This window comes from Anolis carolinensis, unplaced genomic scaffold, assembly GCF_035594765.1.
Source record: "Anolis carolinensis isolate JA03-04 unplaced genomic scaffold, rAnoCar3.1.pri scaffold_9, whole genome shotgun sequence".
Taxonomy (NCBI): domain Eukaryota; kingdom Metazoa; phylum Chordata; class Lepidosauria; order Squamata; family Dactyloidae; genus Anolis; species Anolis carolinensis.
The window spans coordinates 5109690-5137376 of record NW_026943820.1 but is presented as its reverse complement, the minus strand read 5'-3'; the positions used below and the strand labels follow the sequence as shown (position 1 = coordinate 5137376).

Below are 27687 nucleotides of genomic sequence, written 5' to 3'. Positions count from 1 at the left end.
CGGACTTCCGGAGGAAGGGGTTTTTCCTCACACACTTAGAAAAGCGCGGGAAAGCGGCTTTTTCCCCTCATACACTTAGACAAGCCGGGAAACGTGGATCCACTTGAAAGCCAAGAATTGTTTGGGTTTGTCCGGCTATGGTGCAGCTGCTGGTCGCCCCCAGGTGAGTCTCCTCCTCCGTGGCCCCCTTGGAACCCCTTCCACCTGGAGCCCCAGCCCCTGAATCTCCCTATTTGGGCCTGTTGTAGGTCAGATGGGGACGCAGGCCTTCCAGAATGGGTCCTGATGGAGCTGCAAGGGGAGCTGGAGGCCCGCTCTGGGGCAGGGCTGGAGGAGAAACTCCTGGGGGACCTCCACTACACCAAGGAGGTGAGCATCATAGACCTGGGAAGGGCCCCCAGAGGCCATCCAGACCAGCCCCCTTTCTGCCAGGCAGGACACCATCTAAGACAGGCCTGGGCCAACTTAGGCCCTCCAGGTGTTTTGGACTTCAACTCCCACCATTCCTCATAGCCTCAGGCCCCTTCCTTTTGCCCCTCAGCCACACTCCAGAGCAGAGAGTTCCACTGCTGAACAGATCTCTCTCACACTTTGGAAGTTCTTCCTAAACTTCCTGTAATTTGAAGCCATTGTTCCATGTCCTAGTCTCCAGGGCAGCAGAAAACAAGCTTGCTCCCTCCTCCCTATGACGTCCCCTCACATCTTGATACATTTATTTATTAGCAATATTTATATCCCACCCTTCTCACCTCGAAAGAGACTCGGGCTGGCTTACAAATTATGTGTACATACAATCTTTCTATATATATAAAAGAGTGATGGCATCACGGCAGCGGACAAAACAACAAAAGTAAGCACCCCACAACCTCGAATATTGACAGCACAACCCCTCATCCATGCCTCTAGGTTGATACAACAAAAAGAAAAGAAAAATAAAGTCCTAATTAGAGGGAGAGGAATAATTGTTTTTATCCAATTGCTGCCAGTTAGAAGGCTAAGCTCAGCTCACTTGGTCTCCTAGCAACCCACTCAGCCCAGGGGACCCTTTACCTTAACTACCACCAGTTCCTCAATACTTTATTTCCCATACCACCATACTTCGCCACAGCAACGCGTGGCCGGGCACAGCTAGTATATTATAAACATAGCACAATATAAGCATTATAAATTACTATATTGTACTATAAGACTATATTGTAATATTAGTGATATTACATGTAATATAAATATACAATTATAATAGTTATACTAATTATATATTATTAAATATATTACTAATATTACCATATAATGATATATTAACAATTAGTAATTTAATGCTTATATTGCACTATGCTAATAGATTGTATGTACATTTGATTTGTAAGCCGCTCTGAGTCCCCTTCGGGGTGAGAAGAGCGGGATATAAATGTATTAAATAAAATTTGTATTGCATTATATTATCAATATTATATGTATATAAATTATATTATTAGTACATGACCCTCATGTCTCCTCTCAGCCTCTCTTCTGCAGATTAAACATGCCCTGCTCTTTTAGCCACTCCTCATAGGGCTTGTTCTCCAGACCCTTGATCCTTTGAGTCGCCCTCCTCTGGATACATTCCAGCTTAGAGTCAACATCTCCATTAAGTTGTGGTGCCCATCATGGGACACAGTGTGATTCCAGGTGTGATCTGACCAAGGCCGAATAGAGATACAGTAGCACGACTTCCCTGAATCTAGACACTAGACTTATTTATGCAGCCCAAAATCCCATTGCCTTTTTAGTTGCTACATGACATTGTTGGCTGTTAGGAATTGTGAGAATTGCAGTCCAAAACACCTGGAGGGCTGAAGTTGGCCCATGCCTGCACTAGATTGAGAAGGGACCCCCACCTGAGCATTAACTGTCCCCCTTGATTGTCCTCAGGGCACTCCGGTGCTCATTGTGGGGCACCACATCCTCTACGGGAAGGTCGTTCGCCTGGAGAAGCCCTTTGCCGTCCTGACAAAGCCGGGTGAAGCAAGCGGCTATTCCGTGACCGCCCTCATCAAGAAGAAGCTCCTCTTCAAAACACGGCCAAAGCCCATCATCACCAATGTGGCCAAGAAGGCCTGAAGCAGCACGTTCTTATCACGAACTGAGTCTCCAAATCAAGGAGCACAAGGGAATGGAGCTTCTTGTTTGCTGCCCTCCGTCCCCGGATCATGCTAGTAAAGCTGGGAGGAAGCGAACCCCAAAGGACACCGTCTTATTTCCAAGGACTTTTATTAACCGTAACAAAGGCATTGTCGTAAAAAAACAAACGGACTCAAACCTTGCCCTCCCTTTAAAAAAAGTACAAAAAGAACACAGGTTAAAAAATAAATACGTTCTTACAAATAATTCTGAATTGGTCGACTGTTGTCCTTATGAAAGAGCTGGACAAAAGGTCCTACAAAGGTCATCTTAAATAAGAGAAACAAACATGTCAATGTAGAAAAAGGAGTGGGGCGAGGAGGGAAAGCAGCCAGAGGAAGGGGCTGATGGGACATAGAGTCCTTCCCTTCGCTTTGCCTGGGACCAGCACAGGCAGGAGAAGGCAGCAGAGCTGGGAAGAGTAAAAGCAGCATAACCAGACATTCATTGCAAGGAAGGAAGCTGGGGTTTTGTGGGGAGGGTCTCCAACTTTTGTCACAGTGTTGGGCAAAGATGGGCTTAAACTGCCCGTTGACTGATCAAATGACCAGTCTAGTCATGTTAGTTTGGCTACAGAGAACATACTTTTTGCTGCCTGAGTTGTGTGCAGGGAAGTCTCCTGTCCACTAAAAATATAAACAGAACCCTACTTCTCTCTGCTTTTGAAGGCCCAATGCTTAGCTCTTGCAAAGTCAAACCAAATTCCATTAAGTTTGCACACCTCATTCGGAATCTAATATGTTATAGGTTATGACCTGGAATTCATTTTCACCAATAAAAGGAAGAGAGGTAATGATCATAAAGAAGTCGTATCCAGACACTGCAGAGAGCCATTCACTCACAACTCTTTCACCACTATTGCTCAAACATTATCAAAATGTTGTGTAAAACACAGATTATCCTGCCTTTTAAAAAATGTGTTTTTCAGAACTGAAGGAAGAATAGGAAGCCCATTTTCAAGAATCTAAATTGTCCACCACTGAACTTGCAAGAAGTAATTCTAAGTAGCTAAGTGCTGTCTTCCGGTTACCCAGCAACACATAGGAAAGCCTAATAGTGTGGCTTTGCCATAAAAGGTGCCCACCTCCTTTGGATCAGAGCTTGGTGCCAGCTGCCCAGTGATCCCCTGAAATGCCTTTTTGCTAAAAGGAAGAATTATAGGTTAAGAACCAAAGGTAAGGCTTTCAGATTGAGCGACAAAGGTAGCAGCACCTCTTATTTCGGTTTCCCTCTCTGAGTTGGAAATGCCTTGTGCCTTGGGTTGGTCTAGCACCAGGGAAATAAGAGCGCCGGAAGAGAAGCACCAAGGAAAAAGGTCCCGATCACAGTATTAGGCTCGGCATGACTTTGGGAAGGGCTTGAATTCTTTTTGGATGAACCTCTGTGCCCTCCCTGCTGGTGCAAGACATGGACCGGATGTAAGAACGGAGCACCACAAAAATGGGCTTCAAGAGAAACCCATTCCCTGCAAGATTAGTCTGCTAATGCAAGTAAGAATAGATGGTCCACGTCATAGAAACCTGGAGATGGGTTCTCAAGGACTATGACACCCAGAATCCCCTTCCCACAAATGAAGGGGTCCCTGTGTGCCATGGTCCAAGCACCGGCTTCCCCAAGTTTGCAACTGGTTTAGTCACATTCATTTCGGCTGCGGGTTTGCCATAAAAAGGACCCTGGGAAACATTTCAAGTATTCTGTTTGTGCCGAAGGAGGCCCACGTTCCTCAGCACCATGTCACAAATGGACAGCGTTTCTTAAAAGGAACCACATTCGCCCCGAAAGAGACCTCGAGGGCTAAACCCTGACTGTCCAAAATATAACCGTTTCTTTAAAAAATGCCTCTAAAGCAGCATGGGAGACATTTTCACCATGCTGTCTGCCCTCCCCAAAAAACAACAAAAGGAGGATTTTCCCCTCCTGCAGCTTCCCTTCTCAAGTCAGCCAAAGGCAAGGAACCAATCTCCCATTGTCACCCCACTGGCACATCATAGTGGTCCCAATTGGACCCCCATTTGCTTGTCAGAAAAGGAATAAACACTTAAAGGCTCCTTGAAGAGCTCCGCAAGGAGAGTCCAAAGCTAACAGCGACGCTTCTTCTTCGGTCGGTCCCCGCAAAAGGGCTTATTGCTCCCGGTAGGACCCCGACCCACCCACCCCGGCTTCCGTTTTGATTATACCCTGAACAGAAGGTCCTCTTTGCCCCTTGCCGCCCTGCTGTGTACGGCAGTGTCCTCTGAGCAGAATGGTGCCGGTCAAAGACAGATCCGATGGCAGTGGAAGCTTTTCCTGGAGTCGGTGGGCTTCTACAGGAGCAGCACCAAAAAGCATCCCAGCAGCACCAGAGATGGGAATCCCGCCTTCCTTCCCTGACCTTTCCGTTTCCTTATGGGGCTGGATGAGCTATCAAAGTCCCAAGAGCTTCCAAGATGGGAATCCCGGCTTCCTTCTTGACCTTCCAAGATGGCTTTTGGGGCTGGATACCAAGAGCCTCCAAGATGGGAATCCTGGCTTCCTTTTTGTCCTTCCAAGGTGGCTTTTGGGGCTGGATACCTTTTGTCAAAGTCCCAAGAGCTTCCAAGATGGGAATCCCGGCTTCCTTCTTGACCTTCCAAGATGGCTTTTGGGGCTGGATACCAAGAGCCTCCAAGATGGGAATCCTGGCTTCCTTCTTGTCCTTCCAAGGTGGCTTTTGGGGCTGGATACCTTTTGTCAAAGACCCAAGAGCTTCCAAGATGGGAATCCTGGCTTCCTTCTTGACCTTCCAAGGTGGATTTGGGGGTTGGATGCCTTTTGTTAAAGTCGTAAGAGCTTCCAAGATGGGAATCCGTCTTCCTTCTTGAGATTGTAATCTATTTAGGGGGCTAGATGTCCTTAAAGCAAAGAAGGTGGCCCCAAGCCATTCCCCCATCAAGATGGGAATCCCAGCTTCCTTCTTGACCTTCCGGCTTCCTTCTGAGGCTGGCTTTCTTCGGCACAGAGTCAAGGCCACTGGAAGCAGGGCTGCTGGACCCTCCCCCTTATTGCACACCCCCTCCCCCCTCCCTGCAACACCTCCCCTCCCACCCTGAGGCTCAGACCTCTGCGAAGGCCAGGACGCACGCCTCCTGGGTCTTGGTGCCGCAGCGCCGGGCTACGACGGCCAGGTAGAGGGCGAGGAGGGCCACCCAGTAGCAGGCGTAGAGAACGGCGCCAGAGACTAGGAAGACCAGCTCGGTGTCAGAGAAGAGGTCCTGGCTGCAGGCGGTGTAGGCCAGACCCCCCAGCAGCACGGCTGCCCAGAGCGAGACGGGCACCAGGCCCATGAAGTTGACTGCCAGGGTCCGGCGGCCGGAGGTGCCCCAGCCGGACTTGGTGATGGTGGCAATGGCGAAGAGCTTGGCCGGGAGGAGGCTGGACATGTAGAGCAGAGAGTAGAGGGACATGAAGAGCATCTCGGCGCTGCCGCGTAGGAGGCAGGCGTAGGCGGCCTTGAGGATGCCCACCAGCTGGACGGTCAGCAGGAAGAGCAGGATGTTCCATAGGCGGCCGCGGTAGAAGAGCCGGACCACGGTGGCCACCAGAAAGAAGGGGAAGAAGCCGGTCACCACCGACTCGTAGGTCATCCAGAGGTGGTGCTTGTGGAACCAGAGGGCGCTGTAGAGCCACTCCCGGAAGTAGGACTTGCTCCAGCGCGTCTGCTGGTTCAGCCAGCGCAGGTACCGGGTGGGCGTCTCCGTCAGGCACCGAGAGCGGGCCGTGTACTTGGTCCGGAAGCCCAGGCTCAGCACCCGGTTGGTCAGGTGCCGGTCGTCCCCGAAGCTGCAGCGGCTGCCCAGGAAGCTCTGCTGGTACCAGTCCTCCAGGAAGCGCTGCAGCAAGGCGTTGCGATACATGCCCAGCGGGCCACTGATGCACTGGACGCAGCCGAAGTAGGACTGGCAGGCCCGCTCTACGTTGAAGGCCACCCAGTAGCGCACGCTGCTCAGGAAGGACAGCCACGAGTCGTACTTGTTCAGGATCTGCAAAGAGCAGGAGGACGACAATGTTGGGATGGAAACAGAGAAAGAAAGGATCAGCATCCCATTGGCACCTAAGAGATGGCAATACTGCATTTCTTCCATTACAACACACACTTTTTCCCATATAATAAATAAAAAGGTAAAGGTTTTCCCCTGATGTTAAGTCCAGTCATGTCTGACTCTGGGGGTTGGTGCTCATCTCCATTTCTAAGCTGAAGAGCCAGCGTTGTCCGTAGACACCTCCAAGGTCATGTGGCCACTGGCATGACTGCATGGAGCGCCGTTACCTTCCCGCCAGAGCGGTACCTATTGATCTACTCACATTTGCATGTTTTCGAACTGCTAGGTTGGCAGGAGCTGGGGCTAACAGCGGGCGCTCATTCCGCTCCCGGGATTTGAACCTGGGACCTTTTGGTCTGCAAGTTCAGCAGCTCAGCGCTTTAACACACTGATCCACTGGAGGCTCATCTCTAAAAATCATTGTACATCTAATTGGTGATGGTGGTACTGACATTAGGGTTCGCCTCACAATCAATCGCCTCTTACCATTGAAGAAATGTGGTAATAATAATAATTACTATTATTATTATTTTTAGAATGGTCCCAGTGGTGATGGGCATATTGGGTGCCGTGCCAAAAGATCTCAGCTGGCATTTGGAAACAATAGACATTGACAAAATTACGATCTGCCAACTGCAAAAGGCCACCCGACTAGGATCTCTGCGCATCATCTGAAAATACATCACACAGTCCTAGACACTTGGGAAGTGTTCGATTTGTGATTTTGTGATACGAAATCCAGCATATCTATCTAGTTTGCTGTGTCATAAAATAATAATAATATCGTAATAGGAATAATAATACCCTGCTGGGATCACCGCCAACCATTGCAATCCCCACCTGCGGACACCTTTTGCCTCCCCATTCTTGGCCACGCTCCTGCACCCACTTCAGCAGGTATATAAATATCTCTCTCCCAGCGGGAACTACGTCTGCCAGCTCTGACAAGGCGGGCAGCCATCCAAGGAAGCTTCTATGCCAGATCAAACCTGTTGGGGCTTCTCTCACATTACGGAATTATAGCAGATGGAAAGACTGAATCCCAGAGCCGAAAAGGGCTCCCAAGGGCCATCTAGTCCAACCTCCTTATGCAGGAAGACATTGTGGAGCAGCCCTTGGAAACTGTTTAAAGGACCGTGTAGACCCTCACCTGGACATCTCCGCCGACGCCGCCAACACGGGGGTCCTCCTCCATGATGCGCAGCATCTCCACCGTGCAAGCCGGGTCCAGAACGGTGTCAGAGTCACACACCTGCCAAATATATAGAAAGAGATATAGATGTTCATATATATATACACACAGGGTAAAGGTAAAGGTTTTCCCCTGACATTAAGTGCAGTCGTGTCCGACTCAGGGGTTTGGTGCTCATCTCTATTTCTAAGCCGAAGAGCCGGTGTTGTCCGTAGACACCTCCAAGCTCATGTGGCCACTGGCATGACTGCATGGAGCGCCGTTACCTTCCCGCCAGAGCGGTACCTATTGATCTACTCACATTTGCATGTTTTCGATCTGCTAGGTTGGCAAAAGCTGAGGCTAACAGCTGGAGCTCATTCCGCTCCATGGATTCAAACCGCCAACCTTTCGTTCAGCAAGTTCAACAGCTCAGCGGTTTAACCCGCTGCGCCACATATGTACACATATACGTATCCATCCATACATATGAAAGATAGAGCCAGATCAGCAGAGAGGAGACCCACAAAAAACAAAGAAATCTAAAGGGCAACAGTCAGAAAGAAGCCAAAGTTCAAACGTTTAAAAATACACAATTGAAGAATAATATCATGGCTATACAACAAAAACGATGGCCAATTAGTAATGATTATGATGACAACATGATGTTTCCACTGATGACTTCCCCCCCCCCCCAAAAAAAAAAATTGTGTTCTTAAGATCCTGAAGACTACAATCCAAGTGCTTAAAGAACACCTGACTGGAAAACAGAATCTTGATGTGAATGTGTTTTAGCTTGGAGAAGAGAAGGCTGAGAGAGCCATATATAAATATTTGAAAGGAGGTCTTGCTGCGAAGCTTGTTTTTCTGCTGCTACGGAGACTGGGACTCAATGGAGCCATAGATTAAAATAGCAGGAAAAGAGTTCTCACCTGAACGGGAGGAAGACCTGCCTGTCAATTGTTGTGCCCAGCAGCAGGGGGCAGAGAATTCACCTTTGGAAACCATGTTCCAAATATATATGTATGTGCATATAGTATCATTCTATGCACAAAATCGAGTCTGTGAGCCATGGCAGTTCAAGTGGTGTCAAACCACATTGATTCTCCAGTATAGACACAGCCTAAATATCCTACCCGACTACAGCTCCCAGGATCCCATAGCATTGAGTCCTGGTAGTTAAGGCTCATATCACACAGCATAGATGCAACCTTAAATGTATATAAGCAAGGGAAAGGTACACGAGTGTTAACCCTTCCTAATGTTATCCAAAGCATGCATAAATTTAAATTGTGTGGTAAGTTGGAACAGGCATTTTTAAAACTGTAACTTCAGCCATATGCATATACTGTACATCTCTATATATAAAAATGTAATGCGCATAATTAGGACTGAGTTAACAACAAAACCACTGGGCCAAATCACACCAGATTTGGTCATAATACTCATCACTTTCAAAGGAGTGACCTTGCAGCTTCAAAGCCTGGCTGCTTCATATCTAAGGAACTCCATTGTTGGCCAATTGAATACCATCGAATAGCCTTGCAACTTCAGAGCCTGGCTGCTTTATATCTAGGGGAATCCTTTCTAGGCCACCTTAAATGCCATGAAGAAAACCCCACTTAGGACTATGCTGCAGCAACACGTGGCCGGGCACAGCTAGTACAGTAGAGTCTCACTTATCCAAGGTTCTGGATTATCCAAGGGATTTTTGTAGTCAGTGTTTTCAATACATCGTGATATTTTGGTGCTAAATTTGTAAATAAAGTAATTACTACATAGCATTACTGCATATTGAACTACTTTTTCTGCCAAATTTGTTGTATAACATGTTTTGGTGCTTAATTTGTAGAATCATAACCTAATTTGATGTTTAACAGACTTTTCCTTAATCCCTCCTTATTATCCAACATATTCGCTTATCCAATGTTCTGCTGGCCCGTTTGTTGGATAAGTGAGACTCTACTATACACTCACACACACTTGATGAACTGAAAACTATTTGTGTCTTAATACTTGCACTAAATTGTGTGATGCAAGGCCAGAAAGTTATTTTTGTTCTTTGCAATATGTTCTGTCTACTTGATCTGTATGAAAGACATTGCATATACAGTAGAGTCTCACTTATCCAACATAAACGGGCCGGCAGAACATTGGATAAGCAAATACGTTGGATAATAAGGAGGGATTAAGGAAAAGCCTATTACACATCAAATTACGTTATGAGTTTACAAATTAAGCAGCAAAACATCATGTTTAACAACAAATTTAACAGAAAAAGTAGTTCAATACGCAGTAATGTTATGTTGTAATTACTGTATTTACAAATTTAGCACCAAAATATCACGACGTATTGAAAATGTAGACTACAAAAATGCGTTGGATAATCCAGAACGTTGGATAAGTGAGACTCTACTGTATAAAGCGTAACTCCAGCCATATATATGTGTATATGTGTGTGCGTGTGTGTATGGCTGGAGTTACACTTAAAAATGTACCTGTTCTGACTTACACACCAATCAAACTTAAGAAGAAACCTACCAAACCTATCTTGTTCATAACTTGGGGACTGCCTGTATAGATGCAGCCTTAAATAAATATACTGTATACTGTGGGGCCTCAATTTACACAACGTTTACCACCACAACCCTGTAGCACTGAGCTACTGCAGTAAAAGTGGTGCCACATTACATCCCCGGCGTCTGTGTTCCCACCTGGACGTAGTCGACGGAGTCCCCGAGGGCCCGGAAGGCGGTGTACATGACCTCCCGCTTGCCGCCCCACTTCTGCATGATGCAGCAGTAGCTGTGGATCCGGACCAGGCGCTGGATGTGGCTCTCGGCCTTGCGCCGCCCCGCCTCGGTCTCCCCGTCTCCGTCGGTGTGGAAGTTGCTTCTCCAGATGTAGAAGCCGCTGCTCCCTCCGCTGCCGTCGGCGCCCAGGACCTCCCGGAAGATGTCCAGCATGTAGGCGTCCTCGCGGCTGTTGCCGTCCACCACCAGGACCACCCTGAGGCCCGGGAAGGAGATGCGGCGCACGGAGCGCAGGCACTGGCGCAGGTAGTCGGGGTCCTCCTGGAAGGCGGCGATGCAGAGGGCCACGCGGGGGCCGGGCAGCTTGAGGGGCCGGGTGGGCTCGCGGCGCATGCGGCGGTGCTCCAGGAAGGCAAAGAGGCTCTGGGCGCCCAGGTGCAGGCCCAGGATGGCCCCATAGAGGCCGAAGGAGAGGAAGTGCTGCTCCGTGTGGATGAACTGGTAGCCTGTCACGTAGGCCGCCAGGATGGCCCCCAGCACCGCCAGCGCAAAGAGGCCGGTCCCCAGAACACGCAGCACCAAGGAGAGGCTCCAGGGCATCTGCAAAGGGAGGAAGAACGGGAGAGTCACAGGGAGCCCATCGGTCATCTAGTCCAACCCCAGTCTGCCAGGAAGGAAAGCCACAATCACAGCACCCCCAACAAATGGCCACTGTAGTAGTAGTAGTAGTAGTAATAATAATAATAATAATAATAATAATAATAATAATAATAATAATAATAATAATACATGCCCTGGCAGAATATGTAAAGCAAAGTGAAGAACCTGCTTTGATTGAAGTCAAAAATCAGAAACTCCTCAAAGCACAGCAGACAAAGAATCAGTACAAGAAAACCGTACTACAAACTAGAGCTGACAGCTGGCACAACAAAACACTGCATGGAAAGTTCCTTGACAAAATTGAAGGAAAAGCTGATAAGGAGAAGACCTGGCTCTGGCTCACAAATGGGACCCTGAAGAAGGAGAGAGAAGGCCTGATCCTTGCAGCCCAGGAGCAAGACATCGGAACAAAGGCAATTCAGGCCAAGATTGAAAAATCAGCTGATGACCCAAAATGCAGACTGTGCAAGGAAACCAACGAAACCATTGATCATATCCTCAGCTGCTGTACGAAAATCGCACAGACAGACTACAAACAGAGGCACAACTATGTGGCCCAAATGATCCATTGGAACTTATGCCTCAAGTACCACCTCCCAGCAGCAAAGAACTGGTGGGATCACAAACCTGCAAAGGTTGTGGAAAATGAGCACGCAAAGATACTGTGGGACTTCTGAATCCAGACTGACAAAGTTCTGGAACACAACACACCAGACATCACAGTTGTGGAAAAGAAAAAGGTTTGGATCATTGATGTCGCCCTCCCAGGTGACCGTCAAATTGACGAAAAACAACAGGGAAAACTCAGCCGCTATCAGGACCTCAAGATTGAACTTCAAAGACTATGGCAGAAACCAGTGCAGGTGGTCCCGGCGGTGATCGGCACATTGGGTGCCGTGCCAAAAGATCTCAGCCGGCATTTGGAAACAATAGACATTGACAAAATTACGATCTGCCAACTGCAAAAGGCCACCCGACTGGGATCTGCAGCATCATCCGAAAATACATGACACAGTCCTAGACACTTAGGAAGTGTTCGACTTGTGATTTTGTGATACGAAATCCAGCATATCTATCTTGTTTGCTGTGTCATACAATAATAATAATAATAATAATAATAATAACCACCTCAGGGGCCATCCAGTCCAACCCCAATCTGCTATGTAGGAAAAGCACAATCAAAACACCCCCAACAGATGGCAACCCAGCCTTTGAGAGTGAGGAGCGAGGGACACACCCACCAACCCAGCAGTCTCTCCTCCCTTTCTAAAGCAGGATAAGTATCATTACACAATCAAGGCCAGCTAACACCTCCCAACAAAAGATTCCTCCAGGCAGGAATCAGCCAGGCCTTGAAGCTGTATGGCTTTTCAATGCTAATCCAGGTGATTACTTGCAACAGTCAGACTCGCCTCCAACAGATATATAAACCTTTGCAGATATATAAACCTTCTTTGCTTAGTTTTTCCAACAGACCTCACAGCCTCTGAGGATGCTTACCATAGAAGTGGGTGAAACGTCAGGAGAAAATGCTTCTGGAACATGGCCATACAGCCTGGAAAACCCACATCAACCTTATCATTACACCATTTGCAGAGATATGCAATCATACAATTTACATATATATGTGTGTGTGTGAGTGTGTTGTACCATTTCCATATATGCGTGTTGCTATATTATTTGCATATACAGTAGAATCTCACTAATCCAAGCCTCGCTTATCCAAGCCTCTGGATAATCCAAGCCATTTTTGTAGTCAATGTTTTCAATATATCGTGATATTTTGGTGCTAAATTCGTAAATACAGTAATTACAACATAACATTACTGCGTATTGAACTACTTTTTCTGTCAAATTTGTTGAATAACATGAAGTTTTGGTGCTTAATTTGTAAAATCATAACCTAATTTGATGTTTGATAGGCTTTTCCTTAATCCCTCCTTATTATCCAAGTTATTCGCTTATCCAAGCTTCTGCCGGCCCGTTTAGCTTGGATAAGTGAGACTCTACTGTATCTATATATATAAAAGAGTGATGGCATCACGGCGACCCACAAAACAACAAAACTACAGGCCCCCCAACCTCGAAATTTGACAACACAACCCATCATCCACAGCTCTAGGTTGATACAACAAAAAGAAAAGAAAAATAAAGTCCTAATTAGAGGGAGAGGAATAATTGCTTTTATCCAATTGCTGCCAGTTAGAAGGCTAAGCTCCTCCAACTTGGTCTCCTAGCAACCCAATAAAAAATAATAAAAAACACTAAAAATTAATACAATAAAATACTATAACAGAAAATAACTAAATATAATACAAGAAAATAATAAAATATAATAAATAAAAATATAACTTGCAATAAAATTAATAAATAATTGCAAATAACGTCAAATAAAAATGACACAACAATTTTTAACCAATACCACCACCACTTTGCCACAGCAACGCGTGGCTGGGCACAGCTAGTTTTATATATATATATATATATATATATATATATATATCATACAATTTACATTTTCATTTAGATGTATCAATATATCATTTGCATTTTGGGAATATATATATATATATATATATAGTTATACCATTTGCATTTTCATATAAATACATATTTCATCAATATAAGTACCATCCCATTTGTAAAGTTGGTCATTTTCTAATGTCGTTTATACTATCAATAAATCCATCAAAACTCCCCAATGCATCCATTTCACATTTAGTATGTGTGTGTATATATATGTGTGTGTTTGTGTATGTACAGTAGTTATACCATTTGCATTTTCATATAAATACATATTTCATCAATATAAGTACCATCCCATTTGTGAAGTTGGTCATTTTCTAATGTCGTTTATACTATCAATAAATCCATCAAAACTCCCCAATGCATCCATTTCACATTTAGTATGTGTGTGTATATATATGTGTGTGTTTGTGTATGTATGTATATTTTAGCAATGTAAATATCATCATATTCACATCCTTTTTCTAACGATTTGCGAGGCAGTTTCCAAAAACTGGGTTAAGGCCGCATCCACACCGCAGAATTAATGCAGTTTGATCCCTCTTTAATTGCCAGGGATCCCTGGGAGTTGTAGTTTGGTTGGGAGGAAGGACAGAAGAAGGTGAAAGGCCTTTCCAAACTACAACTCCCAGCATCCCATAGCACTGCGTCAAAGGCAGCTCAAATGGGATGAATTTCTACTAGGCAGTTTCCATCCAAATTATTCCAAGTTTCTGGTCCTCATGGCCTTTCTGTTTCCAGAAAGAGTGTCATTTAGGGCTTAGGACCATGTAGACCCCCAAAAGATGTTTCCCCAAAGCCTTGAGACCCTCCCAAAGAAAAGAGGCCCACTCACCGTGGCGTGGCTCCCTTGGCGTGGAAGCAAATCTCTTTTAAGCAAAAGGGAGGGTAAAGAGGCGTGGCCACCTGAAAAGGGGAGGAGCCAAGTGCCCCCCCCCCCCCAACACCTTCAAGGTCTCCCCCTCCCCTTGGAAAGTTCTCCAAGAAGGAGGCAATGATGGGAGAGAACCTTGGCAGGTAAAGCCCCATTTTAAAGAAACAAACAAACAAAAGGTAGGTGGGAGCCAATATTGGGGTGCAAGGAAAGGAATTGGGTGAATAAGGCCTCATAATAACAATATCATAATATATAATACTCATATTATCATATACTAATAATATAATATATATGCACTAGCTGTGCCCAGCCACGCGTTGCTGTGGCAAAGTGGTGGTGGTATTGGTTAAAAATTGTTGTGTCATTTTTATTTGACGTTATTTGTATTTTTTAAATTAATTTTATTGTAAGTTATCTTTTTATTTATTATATTTTATTATTTTCTTGTATTATTTTTAGTTATTTTCTGTTATTATAGTATTTTATTGTATTAATTTTTTTAGTGTTTTTAATTATTTTTTTCGTGTTTTTTATTATTTTTTATTGGGTTGCTAGGAGACCAAGTTGGAGGAGCTTAGCCTTCTAACTGGCAGCAATTGGATAAAAGCAATTATTCCTCTCTCTCTAATTAGGACTTTATTTTTCTTTTCTTTTTGTTGTATCAACCTGGAGCCGTGGATGATGGGTTGTGTCGTCAAATTTCGAGGTTGGGGGGCCTGTAGTTTTGTTGTTTTGTGGGTCGCCGTGATGCCATCACTCTTTTATATATATAGATATAATATTGATAATATTATAATGAAATATAATATAATAATACAGTATTGTGACTGTATATATTACATGTAATATTACTAACAATATTATGATATAATGTTATAGTACAATATAGTAATATACTGTATAATGCTTATGTTGTGCTATGTTAATAATATAATGTATATGCATATAATATTGATAATATTATAATGTAATACAATATAATAATACACTATTGTCATTGTATATTTATATTACACTAGCTGTGCCCGGCTGTGGCAAAGTGGTGGTGGTATTGGTTAAAAATTGTTGTGTAATTTTTATTTGACGTTATTTGCATTTTTTAAATTAATTTTATTGTAAGTTATATTTTTATTTATTATATTTTATTATTTTCTTGTATTATTTTAGTTATTTTCTGTTATTATAGTATTTTTATTGTATCATATTTTTAGTGTTTTTTATTTTTTTTATTGGGTTGCTAGGAGACCAAGTTGGAGGAGCTTAGCCTTCTAACTGGCAGCAATTGGATAAAAACAATTCTTCCTCTCTCTCTAATTAGGACTTTATTTTTCTTTTCTTTTTGTTGTATCAACCTAGAGGCGTGGATAATGGGTTGTGTTGTCAAATTTCGAGGTTGGGGGGCCTGTAGTTTTGTTGTTTTGTGGGTCGCCGTGATGCCATCACTCTTTTATATATATAGATGTAATATTGCTAATAATATTACAATATAGTGTTATAGTATAATATAGTAATTTATAATGCTTATACAGTAGAGTCCCACTTATCCAAGCCTCGCTTATCCAAGTCTCTGGATTATCCAACGCATTTTCGTAGTCAATGTTTTCAATACATCGTGATATTTTGGTGCTAAATTCATAAATACAGTAATTACTACATAGCATTACTGTGTATTGAACTACTTTTTTGTCAAATTTGTTGTATAACATGATGTTTTGGTGCTTATTTTGTAAAATCATAACCAAATTTGATGTTTAATAGGCTTTTCCTTAATCTCTCCTTATTATCCAAGACATTCGCTCATCCAAGCTTCTGCCGGCCCGTTTAGCTTGGATAAGTGAGACTCTACTGTATATAATACCCCTATTAGCATATACTAATAATATATTATATATGCATATAATATTGATAATCCTGTTATAATGTAATACAATAGAATAATAATAATACACTATTGTCATTGTATATTTATATTACATGTAATATTACTAATAATATTACAATACAGTTATAGTACAATATAGTAATTTATAATGCTTATATTGTGCTATGTTAATAATAAAATATATTGTATATACATATAATATTGATTATGATATTATAATGTAATATAATAATAATAATACACATTTATAGGGCGGGATATAAATGTCGCTAATAATAATGATAATAAATAAATAAATAATGAAGGTGCACACCTGATTCAGGTGGGCATAACTTCATCCCTGATGAATGGATGCATAAAATGAATACAGTGGAATAAAGGGAAGTTAGAAACTCTTCCTAAAGGATGATTGAAAGGAAGGCACACCTGATACAGGTAAACCTTTATCCTCGCCTTGTTAATAATAATAATAATAATAATTTTATTTTTATACCCTGCCTTTTTCCTGCCCAAACCCATATCTTGGGGATGTTGGGAGATGCAGGTAAGGGTCTAGGCCAGGTAAGGCTCACCTTTGCCGGCTCACCTGCGGACTCATTCTCCATCCATTGAACAAGCGCAATGGAGTGATCAATAATAAACGAGTTTCCGATGCTACAAACCACCTGCTGAAATATAACCCATGGCGGGGGTGGGTGGGTTGGTGGATTCTGGGAGTCGCAACCCAAAAGTTTTTAATGTAGATAAAGAGCTTTTGGAGAGGAAGCAGCCAGGCTTTGAAGCTGCAAGGCTATTCAATGCTAATCAAGGTGATTAATTGCAACATTCACACTTGCCTCGAGCAGACAAGAGTTCTTTCTCCCGCCCTGGAGATATATCAACCCCACTTGCCTAGTTTCCAACAGACCTCACAACCTCATAGAGGTGGGCGTAACGTCAGGAGAGAATGCTTCTGGAACATGGGTTTTGAAAATTGAGGTGCACATTAAATTCAATGGCACATGAGACTCGATAGCAGAGGATCCGCACTCGGAGCCCCATCTTCTTCCGACTCCTACCCGGGATCCTGTCCTCACTTGCCCGCCGCTTCCAGCCCACACGCAGACTTCATGCGTGTAAAGCGTGTAAAGAAGAGGAGGCGGAGAAGTTAAATATAGCCAAAAGACGGCAGAGGTTTCCCGGGAGATTGTAATTCCGACGCCATGAACGGGAAGGAGACCAACTTCCCAAAGTACAAATGAAGAGGTAAATGAATCCTATCCCATTAAAAAAAATCCTATAAAATAAAAAAATTATATAGTGCTTCTGTGCTAGGCATGGGCAAACTTCAGCCCTGAATATGTTTTGGACTACAAAGTTGCCCTTGGCCACTTTGATTAGCACTGAATGGCTTTTCAGCTACAAAGCCTAGCTGCTTCCTGCCCATTGGAATAATTTGTCAGACAGGAAACAATCAGGGCCAGCTAACACTACCTAACAAAGGATTCCCCCAGGCAGGAAGCAGCCAGGCTTTGAACTCCCGCAATTCCTAACAGCTGGTAAGTTTGCCCATACCTGCTTTAAAGAGCTTTGGGGAAGAAACAGCCAGGCTTTGAAGCTGCAAGGCCATTCAGTGCGAATCAAGGTGGACAATGGCAACATTAACACTTGCCTCCAATAGATATAAGAGTTCTTTCTCCCACCCTGGACATTAATTCCACAGATATATAAACCCCACTTGCCTGGTTCCCAACAAACCTCACAACGTGCTGCTGGTACAAATGGCAGGAAAAGAGATGTGTCCTAAACATTACAAAGACCTTCTTGAGTCTAAGAGCAGTTTGACAATTGAGTATATATATGTCCATTGAGTATATGTGAGTTGCCTTCTCTGGAAGTCTTTACGCAAAGACTGGATGGGCGTCTGTCGGGAGGATTTGGATTGTGTTTTCTATCCCGAGGGCTTGGATTGTATCTTCTTTCCTGATGGGAGTTAGACTGGATGGCCTTTAGGGTCTCTTGTCTCTACAATTCCGATTCAGAGCCTGGATGGCCATCTCTCAGGAGGGCTTGGATTGTATCTTCTTTCCTGACGGAAGTTAGACTGGATGGCCTTTAGGGTCCCTTCTGATTATGATTCCGATTCAGAACCTGGATGGCCACCTCTCAAGAGGGCTTGGATTGTGTCGTTTCCTGATGGGAGTTAGACTGGATGGCCTTTAGGGTCTCTTCTAGGATTCCGATTCAGAGCCTGCATGGCTATCTGTCAGGAGGGCTTGGATTGTGTCTTGTTTCCTTTTTTTCGTGTCAGGAGCAACCGGAGTTGCTTCTGGAGTGAGAGAATTGGCCGTCTGCAAGGACGTTGCCCAGGGGACGACCGGATGTTGTGATGTTTTACCATCCTTGTGGGAGGCTTCTCTCATGTCCCTGGATGGAGCTGGAGCTGATAGAGGAAGCTCATCCTCGTTCTCCCTGGGTGGGATTCGAACCTGGCAGCTTTCAGATCAGCAACCCAACCTTCAAGTCACGAGGCTTTTATCCCCTAAGCCACCGGAGGCTCCATGTCTTGTTTCCTGGCAGAAGGGGATTAGACTGGATGGCCTTTAGGGCCCGATTCAGAGCCTGGATGGCCATCTGTCAGGCGGGCTTGGATTGTGTCTTGTTTCCTGGTGGAAGGGGATTAGACTGGATGGCCTTTAGGGCCCGATTCAGAGCCTGGACGGCCATCTGTCAAGAGGGCTTAGATTGTGTCTTGTTTCCTGGTGGAAGGGGGTTAGACTGAATGGCTTTTAGGGCCCGATTCTGAGCCTGGATGGCCATCTGTCAGGACGGCTTGGATTGTGTCTTCTTTCCTGGCGGAAGGGGATTAGACTGGATGGCCTTTAGGACCCATTTCAGAGCCTGGATGGCTATCTGTCAGGAGGGTTTGGATTGTGTCTTGTTTCCTGGCAGAAGGGGGTTAGACTTGATAACCTTTAGTGCCTGATTCAGAGCCTGGATGACCATCTGTCAGGAGGGCTTGGATTGTGTCTTGTTTCCTGATGTAAGGGGATTAGACTGGATGGCCTTTAGTGCCCGATTCAGAGCATGGATGGCCATCTGTCAGGAGGGCTTGGATTATGTCTTGTTTCCTGATGTAAGGGGATTAGACTGGATGGCCTTTAGTGCTCGATTCAGAGCATGGATGGCCATCTGTCAGGAGGGCTTGGATTGTGTCTTGTTTCCTGGCAGAAGGGGGTTAGACTGGATGGCCTTTAGTGCTCGATTCAGAGCATGGATGGCCATCTGTCAGGAGGGCTTGGATTGTGTCTTGTTTCCTGATGTAAGGGGATTAGACTGGATGGCCTTTAGTGCCCGATTCAGAGCCTGGATGGCCATCTCTCAGGACGGCTTGGATTGTGTCTTGTTTCCTGGCAGAAGGGGGTTAGACTGGATGGCCTTTAGTGCCCGATTCAGAGCATGGATGGCCATCTCTCAGGAGGGCTTGGATTGTGTCTTGTTTCCTGGCAGAAGGGGGTTAGACTGGATGGCCTTTAGGGTCCCTTCTATGATTCTGATTCAGAGCCATTTGTCAATGAGACTCAATGAGAGAATACAGATTGGGCCTCGTATAAATGACCAATACGATCCCCTTCCTCTCTTCCTCGGGACAGCAGCCCTGAGTCCTGGTTGGCAGCCCCTTCCCCACAGACAAAGGGGGCTGTGCTGGCATGGGGGTGCCCAGCCTCGCTCGCTCTCTCTCTGCCGCAAGGAGAGCAGCCAGGTAACCTTTCCGCCCACCATCCCCTTGCAGGTAAGGAAGGATGCTCCATTGTGCTTACCTTTCCCTTGCTTCTCCTCCTCCTCCTGGCTGGGGGTCTTGGGCCTCTCTCTCTGGGGCGGGGGGACTGGGGAAGGGGAGAGGAAAGGGGGGAGAGGGAGCAGCGGTGGCAGCGGCAGCAGCGATGCCTTGGCAAGGTGGGAACCAGATGCCCGCCCCTCCTCGCCTTGTTCTTGCAGAGGCAGAATCATTGCAGCCAAAGAGACTTTCCATTCAAGCGCCAGCCGGTTGGGGAAAGAAGGAGGGAGGGAAGAGCAGGCGGGGCAAAAGGGGGGAAAGAAAGAAGGGATCAAAAATAAAAGAGACAAAGCTTCAGCGGAGAACCAGGCAAGCAGAACATAATAATAATAATAATAATAATAATAATAATAATAATAATAATAATAATGATAATGATGATAGGTGCCCTCCCTCTGCAAAGGAATGCAGGAAGAGCAACCTCAAGCAGCGGTTTTGCAGAGCTATCCCTGGCATAATAATAATGATAATAATAATAATAATAGTGAAGAACCTGCTTTGATTGAAGTCAAAAATCAGAAACTCCTCAAAGCACAGCAGACAAAAAAAACAGTACAAGAAAACCGCACTACAAACTAGAGCTGACAGCTGGCACAACAAAACATTGCAAAAGGGGGAAAAGAAGGGATCAAAAATAAAAGAGACAAAGCTTCAGCAGAGAACCAGGCAAGGAGTAAATCATCATCATCACAATAATAATAATAATAATAATAATGATAGGTGCCTTTCCTCTGCAAAGGAATGCAGGAAGAGCAACCTCAAACAGAGGTTTTGCAGAGCTATCCCTGGCATAATAATAATAATAATAATAATAATAATAATAATAATAATAATAATAATAATAAGCAAAGTGAAGAACCTGCTTTGATTGAAGTCAAAAATCAGAAACTCCTCAAAGCACAGCAAACAAAAAACCAGTACAAGAAAACCGCACTACAAACTAGAGCTGACAGCTGGCACAACAAAACACTGCATGGAAAGTTCCTTGACAAAATTGAAGGAAAAGCTGATAAGAAGAAGACCTGGCTCTGGCTCAGGAATGGGACCCTGAACAAGGAGACAGAAGGCCTGATCCTTGCAGCCCAGGAGCAAGCCATCAGGACAAAGGCAATTCAGGCCAAGATCGAAAAATCAGCTGATGACCCAAAATGCAGACTGTGCAAGGAAACCGACGAAACCATTGATCATATCCTCAGCTGCTGTAAGAAAATTGCACAGACAGACTACAAACAGAGGCACAACTATGTGGCCCAAATGATTCATTGGAACTTATGCCTCAAGTACCACCTCCCTGCAGCAAAGAACTGGTGGGATCACAAACCTGCAAAAATATCGGAAAATGAGGACGCAAAGATACTGTGGGACTTCCGAATCCAGACTGACAAAGTTCTGGAACACAACACACCAGACATCACAGTTGTGGAAAAGAAAAAGGTTTGGATCATTGATGTCGCCATCCCAGGTGACAGTCGCATTGGCGAAAAACAACAGGACCTCAAGATTGAACTTCAAAGACTCTGGCAGAAACTAGTGCAGGTGGTCCCGGTGGTGATTGGCACACTGGGTGCCGTGCCAAAAGATCTCAGCCGGAATTTGGAAACAATAGACATTGACAAAATTACGATCTGCCAACTGCAAAAGGCCACCCTGCTGGATGGACTGGATGGCCCTGGGGTTGTCTTCCAATCTCCTTCTTGTAATTATTAAAGTAGTTAGGTTTTTACAGTAATTGTTATGCTATGTTGTTGATATTTTATTGTTATACAGTTTTAAATTACTGTTTTAAATTAATGTTTGTATGTAAGCTATGCTGTTGTTTTGGGCTCGTCCCTGTGTAAGCTGCCTCGAGTCCCTTTAGACAGATGGAGGCTGGATACAAAAATAATGTTATTGTTGTTGTTATTATTATTAATGCAACCTGGGCAGCATCAGCCATTGCCTCCCAAAGTTCTGCAGAGGGGTTTGGTCCCTCTTCCGGATCTGTTTTGCACCCAAATTTGGGGGCTGCTTTTCCCAAGAAGGCTGCCCCACAATCAGGCTGGTCATTTGGTTTAGTTTATTTGGAGGGGAGGAACATTGCCTGGGATTCAAACTCCTAAGACTCGGCCAAACGGAGTTGCATTCTCACAGCCTCAGAGGAAAGCATACAAATCCCTTCTGGACACACCTGGGATGCATTGGGTTTAGGATTGTCTTATGTTGGAAACAACTTGAAGGCACGACGACACCTTGATTCCTAGCTATAACAACACAGGAGGAGCTCACTCTCTTCCCAGGCTTCTGCTTCTCGCGAGCCCTTGTTTCCATCTGGAATGGAACTGAAAGAGGTCCGGTTGTAAGCCATTGCCGTCTCCATCCCTGCTATGCCCAGGTCTTGCTTTTCCTGGTGAAGTCCTGAGGGTCATCTGAGGACACTGGGTGGCCAGGCAGATTTCGGGAGCAGCTGCATCCCTGCAGCACAGAAGCATTCGATGTTGTGATTTCAATCAATAAAACACTAGTGATGGAAAGGACATTAAGAGCATCAATGGAAAGGAAGAAACTCCTGCAGAGCTCTGGTGACCCTCGGATTGATGTTGAAATTACGTTTCTGGACAGTGCAGTCAATGCAAGGAGCAGAGTTGGGTCCAGGGCGGTGTTTGGAAAACCATGGGGGTCCCGCCATACCCCTTTCATGAATAGCACTGGCTTCTGGACTATGGGAGGACCTGGATCTTCTTCTCCAAAGCCTGAGGTGGGAACAGAAGCCGCCTCATGATGCCGTCCAGCTCCTCCAAAGCCAACTGAGCATGCAAAACCGTGGCCCCGTCCTCCTCGTGCCTCACCACGGACTTCAGCAGGCGGTAGAGGTCCAGCACCACGTCCCTGAGGACCTGCGGTTGAGAAAGACAAAGAGGAACTTGGGTCATAACCTGAATGCAAAGCAGGACCCAGAGGTTGGGGAAAGCCTGTGGTTTTTTAGAAGGTCCAACAAAGAAACTTTTCTAACCTCTCAGATGAACCTTGCCATCTCCTGGCAACGTTTTCTCAACACTTCTCTGTTTTAAGGCAATCATTCTCACTTTGAAAACCCCTTTTGTGTTATCCACTCTTTGAACTGCATTTTGCTTTAATTTGTATTGTAAATTAAATCCGACTTCTCCCAGCCGGGTTCTCTCTTTGGATCTGTAAACGGGCGTCAATCAAAGGTGATAAAAGACAACCTTTTACCATCAAGGCTCTCGGGAAAGTTTGTTCCTGGGGCTTTCCTGGCAAGATTTGTTCAGGCTTGCCTTGTCATTGCAGCCTTCCTCTGAGGCTGAGAGAGTGTGACTCGAGGGCGAACAACAACAACAACAATAATAATACGGGGGACGTATTACAGTTACAACAATACAAGGCCCTCGTACTGCCTCCACGTCTGGATTCTAAGGTCTCTTTCATGCAACATAGTCACAGCCCTTTGGTATCCCTTATAATGCTGTGGTTACATTCTAAGGGGTACTGGGATTGATATATAACTTTATTTTTATTTTGTACCCTGCCTCCATCTCCCCGTAGGGACTCAGGGCGGCTTACATATGGCACAAAGTGTCTTAAACAAGACATAAAATAAACACACAGTAATAGACAAAGTCCAGTTGTGTCCGACTCTAGGGGTTTGGTGCTCATCTCCATTTCTAAACTGAAGAGCCGGAGTTGTCCATAGACACCTCCAAAGTCATGTGGCCATAGGCATGACTGCATGGAGCACTGTTACCTTCCCGCCAGAGCAGTAGCTATTAATCTCACATTTGCATGTTTTCGAACTGCTAGGTTGGCAGAAGCTGGAGCTAACAGCGGGCGCTCATTCTGTTCCCTGAATTCGAACCTGCGACTTTTTGATCTGCAAGTTCAGCAGCTCAGTGCTTTAATACGCTGCACCACCACGGGCCCAAACACACAGTACAACACAAAACAAAACCACTAGTATATAAAACAATTTGAACTCAGAACAGCGCCAATAACCTAAAGTGTCATGAAGCTTGCAGTGTGATGACAGCAAAAATAGGAGTCCTTCCTCTCTACAAAAGAAATATATCTTCGGTCCACATAATACAGAAAGTGGACCGAGGACTCTTCCATTTGCATTGCTTTGTATGGCTAAACTCTCTATCTAAATGCTCAGATGATTTCTAAACTGACTGCAATGCTGATAATTTTGGGACGGAAAGGAACGTTTCATGGGGTGGGACCAGGATTCCTATTGGACGGCAATGTCCTCACCGACCCGACAAATCCTGGGATTCCACAATATGCAATTACAGAGGAATCCAAGTGCAGCGGGAAAAATACTTGAAAGAGCCCTGCAGCCTCCCGTTGCATCCTGTAAATGTTTACGATGCAGCCTGTGCAGGCAGCAGTAGATTGCACCGGGAAACAGTCCTTTGCTGCTCAAATCTGGCAATGCAAGGACTAAATGGTCAATATCACAGTAAGTGTAGTGGCCAATTTAATTATGTTTAGTTCAATATCGCTCGGCAGAGAGCCAGAGATTACAACATTGGGCTACAATGGGGAGACTAGGGTTTGAAACCCTGCTCAGCCATGGAAATGCATTTGGGTGAGTCGCACACTCTCAGCCTCAAAGACAAAACCAAAACAAATCTGGTGTTTGGTTAAAGTTTGCCTTAGGGCAAACTTCCTAACAATTCCTAACAGCCTACCGTCTTCCCCAGAGTACTATTGTAATTAATAATATTAACACCCATTGGCACACATCAGTGGTCATGGGGAAGCAGACCTCTCTCAGACTCGGCTTAGGGTCCCAGAGTAACGATCGTTATTAATATGAATATTATTATTAATATCCATTGCAGCACTTTATCAGTTATCTCGTGTTTGCAACTTTTCAAGGTGCACTTTACCCAGTCTATTATTACAACCTCGACATTTTTAATGTCATGTTTTATTAAGTTTATTTGTTTTTATAGGTTAATGTTTAAATTTTATAATTGTGTTTGTTTTGTCTATTGATGTACAGTAGAGTCTCACTTATCCAAGCCTCGCTTATCCAAATCTCTGGATAATCCAAGCCATTTTTGTAGTCAACGTTTTCAATATATCGTGATATTTTGGTGCTAAATTTGTAAATACAGTAATTACAACATAACATTACTGCGTATTGAACTACTTTTTCTGTCAAATTTGTTGTAAAACATGATGTTTTGGTGCTTAATTTGTAAAATCATAACCTAATTTGATGTTTAATAGGCTTTTCCTTATTCCGTTCTTAAAATCCAAGATATTCGCTTATCGAAGCTTCTGCCGGCCCGTTTAGCTTGGATAAGTGAGACTCTACTGTATTTTATATTGTTATTGTTTTTATCCGGGCTTGGCCCATGTAAGCCGCCACGAGTCCCCTTCGGGGGAGATGGAGGCGGGGTATAAAAATAAAATTACAGTACAGTCTCACTTATCCAACATAAATGGGCCAGCAGAATGTTGGATAAGCAAATATGTTGGATAATAAGGAGGCATTATGAAAAGCCTATTAAACACCAAATTAGGTTATGATTTTACAAATTAAGCACCAAAACATCAGGTTATACAACAAATTTGACAGAAAAAGTAGTTCAATATGCAGTAATGCTATGTATTAAATTACTGTATTTATGAATTTAGCACCAAAATATTATGATGTATTGAAAACATTGACTACAAAAATGTGTTGGATAATCCAGAACATTGGATAAGTGAGACTCTACTGTATAAAGTGTAACTCCAGCCATATATATGTGTATATGTGTGTGCGTGTGTGTATGGCTGGAGTTACACTTAAAAATGTACCTGTTCTGACTTACACACTAATCAAACTTAAGAAGAAAACTACAAAAATGAGTTGGATAATCCAGAACGTTGGATAAGCGAGTGTTGGATAAGTGAGACCTACTGTATTATTATTGGTCCACATCCGATTTAATGGGAAAGCAGCCCTCTGCCAGTACGAAAGGAAAACGAAAGCAAGCACAATGACTGCGGTTTTCATTTTTGTGTCACCTCTTGTTTTCTACGAAAATGTCGCCATCCGTTTTGTGTAGACGAACGGTTGAAATGAAACGATAGCACGAAGGAAAAATTTTCATGCACATTCCTAGCATCCAATCTATTTTTTGTGGCTGATGCCTGCCACAATTAGAGAGTCTCTATTTGCTTCAGGTGGGAACACCGGCTTGATGCAGAGCATCAGACTCAACTTAAAGAACAATAAGCCATAGAGAGAAGGAGGCATAAGAGAAGACCACGAAGAGGCCTCCTCCTCCTCACCTCCAGAGCCTCCTCGCTGAGCCCTCGAAGCAGAAGCACCACCACGTGGACAGCGGCCCTCCGCACCTCCGCCTCGCGGTCAGTCTTCACGATGGACGTCAAGCACGAAGTCACCTGCACCAAAGACAAGGAGAGGGTGAAGAAGTCCCTGGCAGTGGTTCTCGGGTTAATGGCTGGGTTAGTGGAGGTCTGGAAGGCATCAAAAGCCCCAAGATGGCTCACGTACCCCGTGGAGGTCCACGTTGCAAATGGTGGGTGTAAAGAAACCGCTTTGGGAACAATGGCTGCAAAATGAATGTGTGTGTGCATTTGGTGAAACAAAGAACCAGATGTGAAAATTATATGGTACCTTCTTATTGCTCCTCACTCTATATGTCCTACCCTGTTTCCCTGAAAATAAGACATCCCCGAAAAATAAGACCTAGTAGAAGTTTTGCTCAATTGCTAAATATAAGGCCTCCCCTGAAAGTAAGACCTACCAGTTTTTGTTTGGAAACATGCCCGCCAAACAGAACACCAGAGCATGCAGGGTTGGTAAATGTACATACCAGCTGTACATGAAATTCTTGATAGGATTCAGAGTTTGTCTGGTTACGTTGGTTTGTGATGACAACTACTGTACAGTATATAATAAATGTTCATTTTTTGTTCAACAATAAATGTGAATTCTTCTTCATGGAAAAATAAGACATCCCCTGAAAATAAGACCTAGAGCATCTTTGGGAGCAAAAATTAATATAAGACACTGTCTTATTTTTGGGGAAACACGGTAGCACTTTATTAGAACCTTAGTTCGTCCCTTCCTGCCCTGATTTTACTCATGGACCCTTTCAGAGTGCTTGCACTATTCACTTTTTATTATACTAGCTGTGCCCGGCCACGCGTTGCTGTGGTGAAGTCTGGTGGTATGGGAAATAAAGTATTGAGGAATTGGTGGTAGTTAAGGTAAAGTGTAAAAGTTTTCCCTGACATTAAGTCCATTATAAATGGGTTATATAGCTGTGTGGAAGGGCCTTGAGCCTACACTGCCATACAATCCAGTTAAAATCAGATAATCTGTATTTTATAGGCAGTGTGGAAGAGGTCTAAGTGAGGCCTAACTCTGCCTGTCCCCTGGGCTGAGTGGGTTGCTAGGAGACCAAGTGGGCGGAGCTTAGCCTTCTAACTGGCAGCAATTGGATAAAAACAATTATTCCTCTCCCTCTAATTAGGACTTTTTCTTTTCTTTTTGTTGTATGAACGTAAGGCATGGATGAGGGGTTGTGCTGCCAAGTTTAGTGTTTCTGGGATGTGTAGTTTTGTTGTTTTGTCCTAGGCCGAAATTTCATTACCCTTTTATATATATAGATGTGTATCAATGTTGAGTTTTAAGGTATTTATTTAATTTGCACATTTTATTGCTGTATTGTTTTAACTACTGTTTTAAATCACCGTTTTTATGATGTTATGTTGTTATGCTGGGCATGTTCCTGTTGTGAGCCGCCCCGAGTCCCTTCGG

At 44.3% G+C, this 27687-nt stretch overlaps 3 protein-coding genes and 1 long non-coding RNA gene across 5 annotated transcripts in view; 2 read left to right on the top strand and 2 right to left on the bottom strand.

The window, feature by feature from the left end:
* Nucleotides 1–9: 9 nt before the first annotated feature.
* On the top strand, nt 10–2367 carry chtf8 (chromosome transmission fidelity factor 8). The gene is made up of 3 exons (XM_003229413.4): nt 10–163; nt 249–369; nt 1912–2367. Exons 1-3 carry the CDS (start codon nt 138–140, stop codon nt 2098–2100), a joined length of 336 nt encoding a protein of 111 aa, XP_003229461.2. The 5' UTR covers nt 10–137; the 3' UTR covers nt 2101–2367.
* has3 (hyaluronan synthase 3) lies at nt 2234–20021 on the bottom strand. 2 transcript variants are annotated; one of them, XM_016998601.2, is made up of 4 exons: nt 19888–20021; nt 10104–10742; nt 7369–7470; nt 2234–6158 (listed from the first exon to the last, which is right to left on the bottom strand). In XM_016998601.2, the coding sequence occupies exons 2-4, from the start codon at nt 10740–10742 to the stop codon at nt 5232–5234; spliced, it is 1668 nt and encodes a 555-aa protein (XP_016854090.1). In that variant the 5' UTR covers nt 19888–20021; the 3' UTR covers nt 2234–5231. The 2 variants fall into 2 exon arrangements, with proteins under 2 accessions (XP_016854090.1, XP_016854091.2); XM_016998602.2 differs by lacking the exon at nt 19888–20021 and adding an exon at nt 14164–14543.
* Nucleotides 19595–26669, top strand: LOC134293570 (uncharacterized). Its single transcript, XR_010000523.1, has 2 exons — nt 19595–19859; nt 26082–26669. It is a non-coding gene; the product is annotated as an uncharacterized LOC134293570 (long non-coding RNA).
* tango6 (transport and golgi organization 6 homolog) overlaps nt 21944–27687 on the bottom strand; it is a 54588-nt gene continuing 48844 nt past the window's right edge. Inside the window, exons 17-18 of the mRNA XM_062961506.1 lie at nt 26190–26303; nt 21944–22777 (exon numbers count right to left, since the gene is read on the bottom strand). Of these exons, the coding sequence (XP_062817576.1) occupies nt 22601–22777; nt 26190–26303 (291 nt within the window). The 3' untranslated portion in view covers nt 21944–22600. The remainder of the gene's footprint in view (nt 22778–26189; nt 26304–27687) is intronic.